Below are 18,822 nucleotides of genomic sequence, written 5' to 3' on the forward strand. Positions count from 1 at the left end.
TGTTATGAGAGGACTCAATGAAGAAAAGAATATACTGGGAAATGATTATGGTATTAAAATCAGTGTATCTTTAAAGCTTAAAAAAAAAAAGTCCACAACAACTGACCAAAATGGAACGGATTTCATCTGGAGAAAATTATTTTCCATTCAGAAGTATTGAAGACGAGGACTGGATATTGTCAGGTATGTTGCAGAGAGGATTTCTGATCAGGTACACATTGGACTAGATAAATTCTGAAGTCCCTTCTACCTCTTCTGTGATTCTGTGTTTGGGGTGGAAAGATACTTCACTTTAGACATCAGGTGGATTTAAGGAACCAGCTTGATATGTTGTTCCTTATCCACACTCGACTATCCACCTCATTCTCAGTATCAGTGCTAATGGTCACCCTTCAACAAATAGTTATTAAGCACCTACTTTGTGAAAGGTATTCATGATCTCAGGAAGCTTACTTGTACACACAATCGGTGTATGGTTGGAAGGAATAGAGACAGACATTATATATACCTGAACCCAGGAACTTATCTTGAGAGGTATGACTAGTGACAGGGCCTGTGACCAAGACATGAAATTACTGGAACATTGGGAGTTAGAGACTTCCTTCACTGCGTCTGGCTTTGAGTCCTCCTTGCTCCTTGGCTAGTGTCTAGAGGAATAAATGCAAATGAAATCTAATGATGGTTTTGCTGGTCTGAATACCACTGGGGGCTAAGAATTACTCCAAAACAACCTTGTGAAATGAGAATATAGCAGGAAGTAACTTAGATTTTAATTAGAAACTAGAGTCAGAAAATGGGTCTTGGTCTTTAACAGAAACAGTATGGACAGAAGAGACTAGAGCAGGTAACACAGGTGAACAATGGTCAGTTTGGAGTAGTGAAAAGAACAGCAGTGGATTTGGCATCAGAGGCCCTGGTTCACATCCTAGCTCTGCCACTTACCACTTGTGTAACCTTGGCCAGTTATTTAACTTCTCTGGGTCTCGGTTTTAAAATTATGGAGTTGAACTAGATGATCTCTAAGGTCCCTTCTAGCTATAAAATCCTATAATCCTTTGAATGTTTGTTTGCAGAGTGATGGCTGCAAAATGGCATTGGGACTGTGCATAAATGATACCCAGAGATGGGGGAGAAAACTTCTAACCCTGTGGCTCTGTTGGAATCTCCCTGGCTCACTTGGATTGGACACTTACTTGCTTCCTGCTACATAGAGAGTTAGGAGGAAGCAGGTGGTTCAGCAGTAAACAGTCTTACTCTTCTCTTGAAGGGGAGGCAGACTTTGAAGAGTAGAGGAATTACTAAGTAAAAGAGGAAGTAGCCAGATCTGAACCTGAAGAGTGGGAATCTTAGATCAACCATGAAGAATACTTGGTACTGACAAGATTTGCTTATGGTTATATAGTGTAATGGAAAGAGCCCTAGACTTCAGCTTGACAGACCTCTGACCTCACATTTACTGACTCTGTAACCTTGAACAAGTGACTTCACCTTTCTAAACAAATCATGTAGCAGTAGTAATTTCCATAGTTCTTTAAGATTTACAAAGCACTTTCTTCATAACCACCCCCAAAAAAGAAAAAAGAAAAGCCAGGTAGTATATCATCATCCTGTTTTACAGATGAGGGGACTGAAGTTCAGAGAAAAGAAGTGACTACCCAAGGTCCCCTCAGCTTACAAGTGCCAGGTGCCCCGTCTTCCCCCATATCCTGACTCTCGCTGCTACTCCAAACCACTTCTAGCTGCATACAGCTGCAGAGATAAACCTATGCTGTTTGTCATTATTATTATTTGGTTTTGCCTGAAAATGGAACTGAAAGGTAAGTGCTCTTTAGCCATATGAAATGCTTCTCTGGCCTTTGTGCAAGAGGCCTGTGAAGTGGCATCCCTGAAGATCACATGGAAGGCTGACACCCCAGGTTGCCCAGCAATGAAAAGCCAGTGTTTCATCCATGCTTTTACCTCAGAGGCCAGCAATGAAAGCTGATTTTATACCTGCTCTTTTCTTATTGGTTTCTCTTATTCTATACCTTATTTTTTTTTCCCCAGTGTCGTTTTCCATTTGCAGAAACCTTGTTTTCAGACCCAGTGATCAGCTTTGGGCCAAATTGAGCTACTGGCCATCCTGGGACTATGCATTTTCCCTCATCCTGTCCTGGAAGGATGTGGGAGGTCCAGAGTCCAGAACCAGACCAAACTCACCCACTCTGTTTTGTTCCTAGAGTGGGGCTGAAATAATATGTTCCCTGTCTCCTGCTACCCTTTGGTAGAGGCACTGGTGGGGTGGCATTTGGGACAAAGAGAAGGTCCAGGCTCTTCACTATCAACTGAACTCTTCCTTCCTAAATCCTCTCACACAATTGGAATCAATTCAGCAAGTATTTGCCAAGCATCTATTATATGTATTGGCAATAGAACCAATCGCTAAAAGATAACTCTAGCCTGCAGGGGTCTGATTATGGAGGCATCATATGGAACTAGGGTGCAAAATAAGGTGAATGCAAAGGGAAGGTCTGCACATTTGGATTGTTAATGCCGTGAGGACAAGAATTTGTCATTTTTCAGCTTTATATTACTAACATAACCCAGCATACACAGAGCTCTGTATGTAACAGACACTTAAGAAATGTTTGTTTGTTGAATTGGAATATCAAAAAAATGGCTACATGAAGTTTGAGAGAGAGAACGAACAGGTCATTCCTTCATCCCCTGCAAGAAAAATCCAAAATCATCATGGAAATCCAACAATGAGAAAATTCTACAATGGCCTTTCCTTTTTTTTCCCTATCCCAATGCTTCATACCTGCACAGTATGATAGACCAGATACACACACACACACACACACACACACACACACACACACACACAACACATACATTCATGCCCACACATGCACTCTTATGTGTGTTATCATTCCCTGAAATTCAGCCCTATATGAGTTCCCCTAGCAATAGCAACCTGGTCCTCCTCTCCTAGGACTAGAGATTAAACCCACTTCTACCAAGGATCCCTTGAAGTGAACCACATTCATATCCCTTCATCTTTTAGATAGTGCTAAGCAGAGGAGCCTTCTACAGTGGACCTAGAAAGCCCCTTTGGAAGACAATGGAAAACTTGCTTCCCTAGGCAGCCTTTAAGGTTACCAAATAGCAAATGTGACCGCAGTTTTATTATATAAGCTAGTTGCTTCTTAGAGCTCTATTATGTTATAGCCTGTTGGTAGGATGAGATGACCAAAGCAGTGATTTCTTCCTTGGCAAGCAATGCCACCCAGCACATTGGCCTCCTTGGCTCAGGCTGCTTCCTCCAATTGCATTTTTTTTTGAGGGGAAAGATGAGATAACAGGTGTCTTTATAATATGGCTGCTAACTCACTAGCTCTGAAAACAAGGTGTCTTTTTTTGTCATGGCAGAAAGAGTGTGTGTGTATGAGTGTGTGTGTGCGCGCGCGCGCATGTACACGTGTGCGTGTATGTACATGCACACGTTCTGTTGTCCTCATCGTTTTGTTTGCTCCCCAGTGACTCAGCACATAAAAGAGCTGCTGGAAAGGAACACTAAGAAGAAATCCAAATTGAGAAAGAAACCCAAGCCCTATTTTGAAGAGCACGATGGTAGGGGCCATCTACCACCTCTTCTCTTAGCAGCTTCCTCTCTAGATCTTCACCATAGCAAACCTGCTTTTCTCCAGTCTCTGTTTTGCCCTCCTTCTCTTAATGCTCCTCCTGGGCTTGGGCACTAGCCTCTCCTTGCGTAGTGGGCTAGGGAAGAGGAATGAGGGGAAGGGACCACAAGGGAAGAAGCCCTAACCTGCTGGGAAAGAGAGGTCATAATGTCATCATTTAGTTAAACCATTTTCAGGGGATAGCATAAAGGAGTCCATGCCTCTCACTTATTCCCATGGGATTCTTTTTTTTTCCAAGCTTTTTTTGGGGGGAGGGAGAAGGATATGAATTGGCAGAATAGAGCCAGTTAGTTAAATTAAAATTTTTGAACCAGAGATTACATTTTAAAATTTTCTTTTTTTCTCTCATATTTTTTTCCCTTAGATTTGGTAGGATTAGGAACTGACCACGGAGAGGGACATTTTTGGTGTCTGGAGGCTGTGGGCCCAGCCCTGCCTGGCTAACTGTGCCTCTGATGGCTTCTTACATCTTGTTGCTTGAGGGCATTTTCATCACTAAAATCTCTGCTTTCTGAATGAGGATATGTGGGTGGGAATGGGAGCAGGGGGCACTGTGTGTTTCATTCCAAAATGTCAGTCCAGACAGGTAAGTATGTATCACTGGGTACCTCCTCAAGGATGCCCAGGGCCAGCCACTGTGAATTGTCTTGAGCAGGTCTTCTCTTTAGGTGATGTAGACTCAGTTTTTCCTGACTGGAGGCCAGTAATGAGCTCCTGTTCCACAGCCTTGGCTGCTGGGGAATGACTGGGCTAGGAAGCCCCCAGAGTTTCCCTGTTCTCCTAAGCTCCCGTTTGCAGGGGAGTACCTTCTCAAAACACACTGCCCCTTTTACTACAGCTCAGACTTGGTCTTTCTGAGGCAAATGTACCAGAGTCCCTGACTTTCTTCCCAGGTTCTTTGGCCAGTCTCTGCAGAGAGGATTTCCCCATAGATTGTCTTCCTACTTTCTGTCATTCAGTCAGTAAAAATTTACAGGGTATAATGCTTTACTGTATATACTCTGTTGTGAGGTTCAGGGCAATGGAAAAATTGGAGGATGTGACCCCACTCCTTACAGGCTCAGTGAGCCCACATAAGCCATACTTGAATCAGTAAAGTATATGGGAAAAATGCTAGTCACCAAGAAGATGCAGAAAATTGGGACAGAGAGAGCTAAAACATTGGGTGACAGAATCAGGAGGGTCTCCAAAGATCCCAGCAGTCCGGAGTGGTGGACTGAAACTTAGTAAGGATAATATAAAGTTCACAGTTCACAAGATAGGGGAGGGGTAGCAATGCCTATGAATTAAGATCCAGAAAGTTCAATATGAATTAGCATTATGACATGGCAGCCAAAATCTTGGACTGCATTCATCGAAACATGGTGTCCAGAAAAGGTATCAGTTACTCCACTATTCTCTCCCTTGGTCAGACTGCATCTGGATTTCTGTATATAGTTCTGAACACCACATATTACCAAGGGCATTAACAAACTGGTGTTATGTGCCAACAGGGGCACCAGAATAGTAAGAGGACTGGACACCAACTTGTATAAGGGTCACTTGAGGGAACTGGAGATATTTTAGTAGAAGAGAAGAGTTAGGGGGTCAGGATAGCTGCCTTCAAGTATTGAAAGGGCCAGCATGTAGAAGAGGCATTAGATTTGGTATCCTTGGCCACAGAGGCAGAGCTAAGGGAGTGAATAGATTGTAGAACAGCAGATTTTAGCTCTCTATAAAGAAAAACTTCCTAACAATTAAGAGCGATCTAAAAGGGCAGTGGGCTTCTTTGGGTGGTAATCAGTTTCCTATCACTGAAAGTCTTTAAGGAAAAACTAAGTGACCACTTGTCCAGGATTATTGTAACAGCTGTACCTGTTCAGGTATGGTTGGAATTGTTTATTTAACAAGCATTTATTAGTGCCCCTCTTATGTGCCCCTCACTGTGCTAGGTGCAAAGAATTCAGAGAAGAACACTAAATGATTCCTGCCCTCAAGGATCTCACAGTTTGTGGGAGGGAACATGATATGCCCAGATAGATAAATAAAAATACGTACAAAGTATACCTTTCCAGACTTATCTTTCATTTCTTCCCTTCACATATTCTGCATTCCACCCTCACTGGCCTTGCTGTTTTTCATGTACAACCTCTTGTTTCCCTTCTCCTTTGCTTTTGCTCAGGCTTCCTCATGCTTGCAATGCCCTCCCTTCCTGTTTGCACTTGTGGAACTCTGACTTTCTTCCAAAGCTCACTTCATATGTGGCCTTTCCTGATCCCCCCAGCTGCTAGTACCCTCCCTCCCCTGAAATTACTTTGTCTTTACTTTGTATGTGTTTTTATATACCTAGATGCACACACATCTCGCACAGAAGAATGGAAGAACTGTTTCATTTTTGTCTTGACATCCTCTGTGCCTAACAGTGTCTGGCACATAGGCACCTCATAAATGCTTGTTATTTGATTGATTAATTAAGGGAGGGCATTAGTATCTGAGGCAGTCCTGTAGGAGGTAGCACTTCAGCTGAGCTTGTGAATTCTAGCCAAGCTCTCATGCCCCTTTCAGCTCTGATAGTCTGTGACTACATTTTGGGACAGAGTGCTTTCTAGTGTGCCATGCTGAAAAGTCTGGCACTCCAAAGAATTAATGCTTCTCTAACAGGAAGAAGTGGGGGGTGCATCCTGAGAATTAGCCCTTATGAAATCCTACAGCATCTGGAAAGTCTCCAGCATTTATACAGTTTAGGAGTTTTGTTGGACTTCTACTGAGGTAGTAGTGGAGGTTCTGTCCCTCATTGACAAAGCCAGGAGAAATGTCCCTTGAAAATGTCCCCTGCAGAGTTGTACAAACACACAGCTAGGGCAGTGACCTCAGTGTCCTTCGGGGAATCCCATAGCAGACTTCAGGCCATTGAGAGCCGTATCCCTACAGTACAAGTATGGGAGACATCTTTCTTCCCATGACCATCCCCAGTAAGTCTCACTAAGAATCTTTGTAAACTGTTTCAACCCTCCTGTGAAGAGGTCATCGAGGAAGTCATAAAAAATAATAGCAGCTAACATTATATGTTAGTAAGTACCAACATAGTGGAAAGAGTCTTAGGTTTAGGATCAGAAGACCTGGGTTTGAATCTTGGCTCCACTACATAGTGCCTAAGAGACCTTGGACAAGGTATTTTCCCTCTTCGGGCCTCCATTTCCTTCTCTGTGAAACACAGGACCTAGAGAATATGATGCTCTCTTCTTGACCCTAAGATCCTCTGATTCACTTTGCCTTCTGGAAAAAGGAAAGTAAGGGAGAAGCAGACACGTAAGCTCTGCAGCTTTGCAGCTTGACCCTGAAATGGCCTTGAAACCTCCCTCTCCCTTCTCTCTACTCAGGCCCTTAAGGACACCCCCTCGTCATGGGATCCAGGACCTCAGAATTGGAAGGGAGCTTGGAGGAAATCTAATCCGACCCTTATTTGAACAGATTTAAAAACTGACAGGTGCTCGATGAGCCACAACTTGGAGACCTTCAAAGGTCTTCACTACCTGGCAGAGTGGCTTAGACTATTAGATTTTCCTCATGTCAAATCAGTATGTCTCTTTGTCACTTCCACCCATTGTTTCTGTCCCTCTGGAGCCAAACAGTAACTCTCTAATTCCTCTTTCACATGACAGTCCTTCAAATACTTGAAAATAGCTATCATGTCCCTTCTGTTTTCCAGGATAAACATCCCCAGTTCCTTCTCATGTGGGATGGTTTCCTGCCCTCTCCTCATCCGGGTTCCCTTCCTCTGGATTCTTTCCAGCTTTTCAATAAACTTCCTAAAATGTGGTGTCCAGAACCAAACAAAATATTCTAGGTGTGGCCAGACTAAGGCAGAATATAGCAGGATTATCACCTCCATAGCATTCTAGCCTTCTGCTCTTTCTCCAAGCCCATGTTGAATACGACCTCTAAAGATGTCTCTCTCAGCTTCCTCTCTTCTTGCGAGGTCTCTGCCCAGGTCCAAATCCCCAGCATGGCCTTTCACTGTAGCACTTGTTATTTTTCATACTTTCCTCTGTTTGGAAAAAGAAAACTGGTTTCAGAATCAAAGCAGCTGCCTCAGTGAATTATTTAAATGGCAGAGATCGGGTCTAAAGACATCCCTAATCCTACCTCCTACTTTCCCCATGTATCCCCTCCCTAGGGGGACCTCTGACTCCTTGAAATTGGTGAAATTATGCTTCACTGAAAATCCCCTTGCTTGACATGTCTGCTCAAGTAATAGGCTTAAGATTGCTACAGAGCATTCATTTTAATTCAGTCCCGTAAGTTAATCAATTTACAACTACTGGCTGCCATAGCCATGGCATGATGCAAACGCATCATTTGTAAGAAAGGGCTATTGATGGAGAGGGAAAAAGTTGAAGATAACTCAGCGACATTCTAGTCCGACATTACCTAAGCAGAAATTCCCTCTAACCACATCCGCAGTAAGTGGCCATCCAACCAATGCTTGAAGACCTCTAGTTATAGGGATCCCACTGTCTCCTGAACTGATCCATTTTACTTTCAAGACTAGAATCAGGTTAGCAAAATCAGATGATGCTGTCAGAACCAAGCTTCTGTTGGCAGTTGGGCCGGGCCAAGGATGAGAACAGTGACAGCATTTATATGGCACTTTAAGGTTTGCAAAGAGCTTTACGAACATTATTTCACTTGTTCCTCCCAACAGCCCTATGAGGTAAGTGTTGTTGCTATCCCCATTTTGCAGTTGAGGAAACTTAGACACACAGGTGAAGTGACTTGCCCACAGTCACACAGTTAGGAAGTACCTGGGGCTGGATTTGAACTTGAGTTTTCCTGACTGCAAACCCAGGTTTCTATCCACTGGGCTACCAGCTGCCTTAGTATGACTGATCCCAGAGATGTCTAGACATAACCCACTAAGGGCCTGGCCAATAATTAGGGCAGTTTCCAGCCTTTAGACCGGCAGCATCAGAGAGATAATCTTACTAAAGGCAACAAGATGTCCTGGCAGACCCAGGGGGAAGAAAAACAGAACCAAAAGTAATAACCACTTACTAGCTATGTGGCTCTGGGCAGGTTGTTTAACCCCAATTGCCTCGCAAAAAATACCAAACAAACAAAAATAATAACCACAAATCTTGTGTCTCTAAGATTTACCAAGCATTTTCCTTACAACATCTCTCCAGGGTAGGTCATCCTAGCAGTATTATCTCTTTTCTGTAGATGAGGAAACTAAGGCTCAGGCAAGTGAAATGACTTGACTAGGGTCATACAATTGGTAACACTGGAAGTAGCCTCAAACCCTGGGCTTCTGCCTCCCAATCCAGCATTCTTTCCATTGCACCCCACTGAATCTTTAGTCTTGCCAGCAGACAGAAGTGGTACCTGGCCTTCACCTGGTCCTCTATGAGAAGACATCCTCCCTCCCCTGCAAAAAAGTGATTGGGAGTTATCGGTGTGTCTGTGGCTCTTTCTCTGAAAGCCACATTCACAGTGTCAGTGAGACATATCCATGTACATACACCCACACCGCCCAGGGACTGACACCAGTATACTCATATTCTAATATTCATAGACTCCAAACCATGTAGACACACCTACAAACTAACATAGCCGTGTTCTTATACCCACATATACAGGAACTAACTCTCAAACACAGACACCAACGCTTCCCGCCTTTACACTGACAACCACATCACAGTGACACAGCAATACTGTCACCCATTTCCCACCTACCTCCTCCAATGGCTGGAGGACCCAGTTCTATTTCCTGAAGGGTACTACCTTCAGAACTACAGAAACTCTGCCTTGGGGCTCAAAATCATGGGCTGGGGTTTGGGGTGGTTTTACTCTTCCTTTCCTTTATTCTTCCTTCTGCCTACTGGAGCTAGGTTGAACTAGGCTCCAGCTTCGTGAGGCATAGAGGCTTAACTGTGTTTTTTTTTCTTTTCAGGGGTGGCGATAAGCACATATGCCAAGTATTGTTACAACAAGCTCCAGAAGGCTGCCTTGACAGGAGCCAAAAAGGTATTGGTCTCTTTCCTTCATTTTACTCTGGCTCCTCTCCCGGGGCTGGTAGAATGGGCCTGGGCCACCTGGCTTGGAAAAGGATACCCCAGGAAAAACCTCTCCAAGAAGCCTTCTTCACTCTTCTTAATTTCACGGGGAAGGAGAGTGACAGAAATTGTACATGGTAGCACATAGCCTCATCAGTGTGAGCGTACTTGGACAGCCCTGAGGCCCTGATGAGTGTTCATATATATGTATGTGTGTGTTTCATCTTCCTTCAGATGACCACCCAGCCTCTCCTCTTGACTCTAACAGATAACCATCCTAGTGCCTTCCAAGACAGTCTTGTGAAAGGTCCAACTCTATAACCATTTTGGAAAGACAGGCTCTAGACGTGAAAAACTAAGCTTTATGAGTAGCACAGACAAGACAGGCTAAGGCCAGAGCAAGGCAAAGAGGGATTCTTGTGAGCTTGGGGTGGTCAGGACAGTTTTCATAGATGAGATATTATTTGAGTTAAGCCTTAAAGAACAAGGAGAATTCTGCTAGGTAGAGAGAAGAAGGGAGGGCATTTTAGACAAGAGCCTGCTGCATCCAAAGGCAGGGGGATGAGTGTGAAGCACGTTCGGGATACCATAAGGAGCTGGCCTGGTTGGATCAGAGGGTTCCTGGAGAGAACCTGGTATCAAATTAGGACAGCCTGGGATACTAAGCTAAGTAATGCGAATTTTGTCCTATAAGCTACAGGGTGTTCTGAAGTGGTTCAAGCAAAAGAATGGCAGGCACCTAGTACCCCGGCCTCAAGTCACAGTGACCCTGGCTCTAGCCTTCCGCATACCTCCTTCCCAGATAACATTGATAATAATTATGCTTAAGGGATTTGGAGCCTGACAGAGTGCTCACTGAAGCAGTCAGGGCAGGGTAAGAGCTGTTACCTTCACATAGACTCTAAGCATTCTACAAAGAGCTCTTTCCACTGCTAGGCCAAGAGACCTGAGAGGCTAAAAGAGATAAGACCGTACCCAGAGACCTACCCAGAAACGGGCTTTTAAAGAGGATCCCTGGGCACAAGGGCAGATGCAGAAGCCCTATGAACACCTCTGCTACTGGACTCCTTCAGAGATACCGTTGCACCTCCCCACTCCCCCACCCCACCCCTTTCAGCCTCTGAGGGAAGGATTCCGGGATCTGGTTTTTAGTGAATAACAGCACTGTCCACTTTGACCACATGGTGGCAGCCGTGTTCCCCAGCAGGGTCTCCAGAAAGGATTTAGAATTAGAGGAGATTTACACAGTGTGCTGATAACTGTTTAAAAGCCAACTCTCCACAGGTGGAAGGGTGTATACAACATACAATCTGCATTATTAATGCATTCTTAATTTTCTCAGTTAACAAAACAATAACGAACCCTGATTTATAGTTTGCCCATTTTCAAAGTGTAAATGCTCACATGAAAAATTTAATAGTCAGCTCAGAAGTAGCACACCTCTGTATCTGGAATCTCCTATGTCCCCTACCCTCCATCTGTAGCAGAAACTGCCCGTCACCACCATGAATAAATATAAAATCTGCTGTTTGGTTACTCTCTCTCTCTCTCTCTCTCTCTCTCTCTCTCTCTCTCTCTCTCTCTCTCACACACACACACACACACACACACACACACACACACACACACACACACACACACACACACACACATCCTCTCATCCTCACCCTTACCCTCCAGGTACTTTTTGATCCAGTTATACTGGCCTCCTGTCTGTTGAACAAGACATTCCATCTCTTGGTTCTTGGCATTTTCGTCGGTTGTGAAATATATTTACATCTGTCTCCAGGCTTCCTTGGCTTCCTTCAAGTCCCAGCTAAAATCCTACCTTCTACAGGAAGGTTTTCTCTAAACCTCTTAGCTCTAATGTCTTCTCTCTGTTGATTATGTCCTGTTTATCCTGTATGTAGCTTGTTTGTACATAGCCCTATCCAGGGGGCAGCGGAGTCATGTTGCCTACTTCTGCCTCCTGAGGTCCCTTTTACGTCCTTACCTTAAGAGAGGCCTCCAGCTGGACAGACAGTAGCAGAATGGGGAAAGCACAACCACTGTGGCCTGAGATGGTCTCGAAGGTGGCCTAGAAATGACTCAGACTCCACCTCTTTCCCTGAGGACATACTATTTTATACCTATCCTTCTAGTTCAAAACTGGTGCTTTTTTTAGTCAGGAGGCTAACTAATTGTGTGACCTTATAAAAGTCCATTTCTCTTTGGGACTGAGTTTCATCATAGTTAACACTAATAGCTTGCAATTTTGTAGCATTTTACAAGTGCTTTCTTCACAAAAGTACTATATCATTATCCACATTCTACAGATAAAAAAACAAGCTCCAGAGAAAAGATGTGCACCTTCTACGAGAAGCTGGGGCCCGAAGTCACTAGAGCTTTCCTCTCCAATGTTACCTTCCCTATACTCAGTGCCTAGCATGGATGTACCCATTTATTTCTGTGTTGTAACCTCCCATTAGCTTGTATGTAAACTCCTTGAGTGTAGGAACTGCTTTCATGTTTTGACTTACTTTTTCCAATGCCTGGAACTGTAGTAAGCCCCTCAGTGGTCTCTGAAGTACCTTTCAGTTCCAAAACTATGATCCTAAGACTCCAGATTCAGCATTTAATAAATGCTGGTTGATTGATTTCTTGATTGCCTGGGGAATTAATAAATTGCCTTAGGCAAACAACTTTAGGCAAATCACTTAACCTCTTTGGGCCTCAATTTCCTTGTCTGTAAAATGGTAGAGTTGCATTAGGTAATTTTTATGATCCCTTCAAGCTCTAAATCTATTATCATCTGATTTTAAACTGGATTACTGTCAGAGGCAGGATTCAAATTCTCCTAAATCTGACCTTTTGTCTAGTTTTATCACACTGCCTCTTACCTGTAAAATAAACCTCTCCTGATAATTCCCAGGGCCCTTCCCATGCTCAGCAGTAGTATGTGACTAAAGTTCCTGTAGCAGATCTCTGTTTAGTGCTTTCATTCAGGGCAACCCTGGGACTGTGGTAGCACCAGCCTATTCATTCAGGAAGCCCAGCAGGCCACATGTCCCATTAAAGCTACCGTGTTGTTGAATGCCAGGCTCCCTTTCTTCAGTTAGAGTACTGCTTTGGTGGCCAGGAAGCTGAAGGGCCTCAAAGTCTACCTGGATCTTCTGGGCCTGGAGTAGGGAGAGCTCTACAGGGTAACCCTTTCCCAAATAGTTAGAATTCAGCTTTGAAAGAGATTCCAGAGGTCACATCTCCCCGAACAGGAACCCTCTCTAGACTTCTCTGATAAGTCACTGAGCTTCTGCTTGAAGACCTCCAAATGATGACAAACTCAGCACATCGTGAGGCAGCCCATTCCATTTTTGCACAGCCAGAATTGTTGGGAAGTTTTTGCTTGCTCCTCCATTCCCAAAAACCCTCCCCACTGGCTGTTGTCCTATGTCTCTCCCGCCTAGTGAAGCTGAACTCCTTGAGAAAGCCTTCTGTAATTAATGCTTCAACTTCCTCTCCCCTCACTCTCTTTTTAACTCTTTACAGCCTGACTTCTGACCTCATCACCCCACTAAAACTGCTATCTCCAAAGTGACCGATGTAATAACCTTTTTTCCAATCCTCATCCTTCTTGATGTCTCTGCAGCCTTTGACACTGTTGATCACCCTCTTCGCTTCTCTCTAGGTTTCTGTGACACGAGGCTGTTCTCTTTCACCTCCTACCTGTGTGACTACTCTTTCTTGTGCTTCCTTTGCTGAATCTTCAGCCTCAAGGAGTTGTCCCGGACCCGCTTCTCTTTCAGTGCTATTTCACTTGTTGATCTCATCAGCTCCCATGATTTCAGTTACCATATCTATGCTGATGATTGTCAGATCTGCTAACCTCTCCCCTAATATCCAGATTCACACTTCCAGCTGCCTGTTAGACATCTGAAACTGGATGTTCCATAAACATCTTAAATTCAGCACGTCCAAAACTGAACTCATTAGCTTTTCCTGTCCCCTTTCAAACTTCCTTGTTATTGTTGAGAGTACCATTATCCTCCCAGTCACCCAGGTTCACAACCTAGGTGTTATCCTCAACTCCTTATCCTCTCTCACCCTACATCCAGTCTGTCACCGAGTCCTGTCAGTTTTACCTTCATAACCTCTCTTGTCTACGCCCATTTCTCGCCTCTGACAGTGCCGCCGCTCTGGCACAGGATTATTTCTCTCCTAGACTGTTAAAATAGCTTGATGGTTAGTCTCCTGGCCACAAGCCTCTCCTCATTACGGTCCACACGGCTATCAAATGACCAAGGCATGACCAAGTCAAACCCCTAAACTCCATTCTGTACATTGCAGTGGGACCCTGTCACCTCCAGGATCAAATGTAAAATCCTGTTTAGCATTCAGAGCCCTTTACAGCTTGACTTCCTCTTACCTTTCTGGCTTTGTCTCCCTGACATACTCTGTAATCCAGTGACACTGGCTTCCTTACTGCTCCTTGCACAAGACACTCCAGTCTCTTCTGACTTTGCTGTTTTTCACTGGCAGTCTGCTGTGCCTGGAGCTCTCTCCCTCCTCATCTCCACCTCCCAGTTTCTCTGGCTTCCTCCTAGTCTCAAGCTAAGTCTGCAAGCTAAAATTCCATCTCCTAAAAGCTCTTCCTGATCCCTCTTAATGCTAGTGCCCTCCTTCTATTATCTCCAGTTTATCCTGTACATTTTTTGTCTGTGTATAGTTGTTTGCTTATTGATTCCCCCATTAGACTGTGAGCTTTGAGAGCAGGGACTGTCTTTTGCCTCTCTGTGTATCCCTAGCACTTAACACAGTGCCTAGCACATAGTAGGCACTTAATAAATGCTTATTGGGTGACTGACTGCTTAAACCAAAATTTGCCTATCTGCAGCTATCTCCTCCTCCCTCCCCCGCTCTGAATTCCTTCACATTAACAGTCACATAACCATATAATTTTAGAGCTGACAAAAGGATCTCAAAGGTCTCATCCATCCAATAAGTAATTAGGAATCTGCTTTACAATATCTTGTATAAAAATAATCTAACCCCCCCCCACCAGTGAAATTTCCCTTCTAACAAAGATTTCAAAAAAAAAAAAAAGGAGGGGGAAACAGTTCGGCAAAAACTAATCAATGTATTCACTGGGTATGACAGCATGTATACCATTCCATATCCATAGTCTCCCACCTCTTGGATGAAAGCACAGAGGTAATTTTCCCAGCTCTTTGATCTCTATAGCCAAGCCTGGTGATTATAACTATATACTATGTTCACTTTCTTTGTAGTATTCTCTTCCATTTGCACTGCTGTCATTATGTTTATTATTTTTCTGGTTCTGCTTAATTCTGTTTCATTTTGTGTGTCTTCCCATATTTGTCTGAATCTTTCATGTTTATTGGTACAATCATGCCTCATTCTATCCATGGGCCACAACTTATTTAGACATTCTCTAATTGTTGTGCATCTATTTCTCTTTCAATTCTCAGCTACATTAAAAAGTGTTGCTGCGAACACAGCCCCACATTTTCATGGTTAGTGGAGCCATGAGACTCTATACAGACAATTGTCACTTTATATAAATTCATATTAAGCATATTTGACTATGAATTCTGAAAAATGTACATTCCAAAAAAATAGTTATGTTAACTTTACTGTATAGTACTGTGCACTCACATGCTCACTCTCTCTGTTCCTGCCCTTTGGCTCTGCACTCTGTGGTCTCCTAGCCTCCTACCAAAAGTAAATAAATAAAGCCCTCCAAGTGAAAGCAAAACTGACTTGAAGAGACTACCACTACCACTAGATCTTGGGGTTAACTTGAGACCTCCTGTACTGAGAGAGGAGATCTTTGCCCTGCTCCTGCCACCTGCCTGTGTGTCTGGTCCCTGAATGTCTGTTTTCTGTCCCTCTGCAGACCAGTGCCTAGTGTCTGTCCCTGACCCCTGAGAGTCACCCATCGTCTGTTGTTTGTATCCATGTCCAGCCCCTTACGTGTTTTTCCTCTTAATTCTGGCCAGGCCCCCACGTGGTTAGCCCCAGCCCCCATGTGTTCCTTCTCCTGCTCTCACTTCTCTATCCCCAGCCTCCATGTGCCCTTGAACCATGTGCCAGCCCCCTTTCCACAGCCACCTTCCTGCCTCCCTTCCCTCTCTTCTCCATGTCCATGGACAAATTCATATTACAAAAAAATTGCTTTACGTAGAGGTCTGTGGAAATGTTCACTTATGTAAAGTGAGAACTATCTGTACATGTATCCCCAATTCAGGATTTGCCATTTGACAAGTTTGTGCTCTCCCTGTTCTTCCCATTCTGACCTCATTAATAGTCCCTGCCACCATTTGGGCAAATACCTGGGAAGGAGGAGTGTTGTGTGAGAGCATCTTCAGCACACCTTCAGGGAAAGCCTCCTTCTCCCTGCACACACATGGTGCATAGCAGGTTCATCCAGGACAGCATCACAGAATCTCAAAAGGAGCTCAGAGGCCATCCAGTCCAACTCATACCTAAACAAGAACACCTTCACAGTATTTCTGACAAGTGGCCATATAGCCTCTGGTAAGACCTCCAGGGAGGGGTAGTTCTACTGCCTCTGGAGCTATTCCATTCCACTTTTAAAATATCTCTGATAGTTAGGAAGGTTTTCTTTACACCAAGCGTGTGTGTGTGTGTGTGTGTGTGTGTTTGCCTGCGACTTCCACCTACTATTCCCAATTCTGTCCCCTGAGGTTAGGCAGAACAAATACAATCTCTCTTCTCCAAGTGAAACATCCCTGGTTCTTTCAACTAATCCTCCTATTGCAGGTTATCCTTCTGTAGAGAGCTTCCCCCAGCTTACCAGTGTGCTTTCTAAAATGTGGCACCTAGAACTCCAGATGTGGTCTGATTTATGATAATCCATCCTAGAATTTGGCCAAGAAGCAAAATCAGAATCACTCGTTTGCAGTTTACAAACCCCATTCTCTTCCCTTTTTTGAAAATCTGGACTTTTGCCTTTCTGCATCTTGTGGTACCTTCTAATTCTCCATGATTTTTCAGAGAATACTAACAGTGGCTCCCTCAGCAATCAGCCATTTCTTTTAGTCCTTTTGAATGTAGTTCATGTGGACTAGGTGATTTAAACTCATCTGAATAATGATAAATGAGCTAAATGATCTTTTACCATCTGCCTTCTTATCTTGAGTATCATCTCCTTCGCAGCAATTTTTGTTTTGTCCTTTCTAGTCCAAAGATCATTTACCTTGGCAGAGAAAACAGGAGCAAAGTAAGTGTTGATGATAATCCACCTGTCCTCCTTCAGGCCAGTCCTGTTCCTTCTTTAATCCTTATTATTCATACTTTGTATATTTGTATGTAGACATCTTCAGCCATAGGGTTTTATTACTTTCTCCTTTCCTAGATTTTTTTATCCTGATAGCTCCAGTGTTATTGTTCCTACATTGTAGCTACCCTCTATGGTATGTAGCTACCCTTGGTGAAGACCAGTGATCTTGATTTTGTTTCCCGGCCAGATTCTAGAATTAATGAGCAATTTTGTCTTTGTCCCTTCCTTTTCAGTTTAAAGCCTATACATACATATGTATGTGTGTGCATACATATGTATATGTGTGTGTGTATATGTATGTATGTATGTATGTATATGTATATACAGAGAAAGAGATTTATACAACTCAAGGCAAATACATTCTTAGTGGGTGTTTTTAGATCTATTCCATATCCTGGGCAGGAGATTGTATTTCCTGTATTTTAAGCCATAGGCCAGAAATCCTCATTCTGTTCTCAGATAACCATCTTCTTAAGCATCTTGTCATTTCCCAAATCTGCCTTTTCCTTCTGAATTCCTTGCCCTTAATAGGCAGCAGCGATGAAGGAAACCATTTGTGTACCTAAGATCTTGCGTGTCTTTCCCAAGACTTCCTAGTATTTTGCAATGCTTTCTTAATTCTTTCTAACAGTAATATTTGTCTCTACATGAATCAATAGGAGGGGATAATAGGTCATGATAACTAGGTATACAAATCTCAGTTCTTCCTTGCCTTAGTAGATGCTTTTCATGAAACGTGAATGGAAAGAAAAATCATTCCCTAATGAAGCTACCCTCATTTCTCTAGGCAAAGGCTAAAATTCCAGGGCCCAGTCCATTTGCAGGCCCATACTCACACCCTTTCCATCTTGGGTAGGATCTGCCAAAACTCACGCTGTGTCTTACTGTCATAGTAAACTTAGGTCGCCTTTATACGTCATTTGGGGTAGGATCAGTGGCGTAGAGTGAAAAACTGGATTTGGAGTCCCAAACCTAGTATCAGATTTCAGATATCTAAATATCTAAGAATCTTTCTGATTCTTAAGACACATTCTTGCTTAATTGCCGGCTAGCTGAACAAACTCCACCCATAGACGTAAGGGGGAAAATCATTACCTTTTGTGCCCGATCACTCAGCAAAGGAATAATTCAGACCAATGCCCAATTCAGCTCAAAAGGTCATAAAAGGTTTCTTTTTTCCCCTCTCCTGTCATCCCTCTTTCACTCTCACCTTTTCGGGTATAGAAAGTGGGGAAAGAGATAGACAAAGATTTTCTTCCTCACATTGCCTGACCATGGCCCCAAGTTTGAATTCTTACTCTGACCTTAGGCAAGACACTCAGTCTCTCTTAGCTTCAGTTTCTTCATAGGTGATGAGGTGGTTCAACTGAAATATCTTTGGCAACTGGGTTTCACCATGGATAAAGCACTGGCATCAGGAAGACTTGAATTCAGCTCTGTCCTCAGACACTAGCAGCTGACCCTGAGGCAAGTCTCCAACTATAAAATGGGGATAATTACAGCACCTACTTCACAGAGCTGTTGGAGGATCAAAAGAGATGATATTTGTAAAACAGCACAGTGTGTGACATACAGTAGGCATTTAATAAATGCTTATTCCCTTCCCCCTTCCTTTCTAGTTCTGAATCCTATGATTCTTTAACATAGAATATAATCTCCTTGAAAGCAAGGACTATCTTTCTTTTTGCTTGTATTTGTGTTTCTAGCACTAATAAATGTTCATTTCCTTTGTTCCTTTCTTTGTCCCAGATCATACAGCTAGTAAGTATGAAAGCCAAGACTCAAGCCTAAATATTCTGACTCC

The 18,822-nt window shown here is 43.4% G+C and overlaps 1 protein-coding gene across 1 annotated transcript in view; it reads left to right on the forward strand.

The window, feature by feature from the left end:
* Positions 1-18,822, forward strand: part of ARHGAP39 (Rho GTPase activating protein 39) — a 360,039-nt gene that overhangs the window by 328,346 nt on the left and 12,871 nt on the right. Inside the window, 2 exon segments of the mRNA XM_020995146.2 lie at positions 3,520-3,612; positions 9,616-9,689. Of these exon segments, the coding sequence (XP_020850805.1) occupies positions 3,520-3,612; positions 9,616-9,689 (167 nt within the window).

This window comes from Phascolarctos cinereus, unplaced genomic scaffold (assembly GCF_003287225.1).
Source record: "Phascolarctos cinereus isolate Bilbo 61053 unplaced genomic scaffold, phaCin_HiC Scaffold_4;HRSCAF=312, whole genome shotgun sequence".
Lineage (NCBI taxonomy): Eukaryota > Metazoa > Chordata > Mammalia > Diprotodontia > Phascolarctidae > Phascolarctos > Phascolarctos cinereus.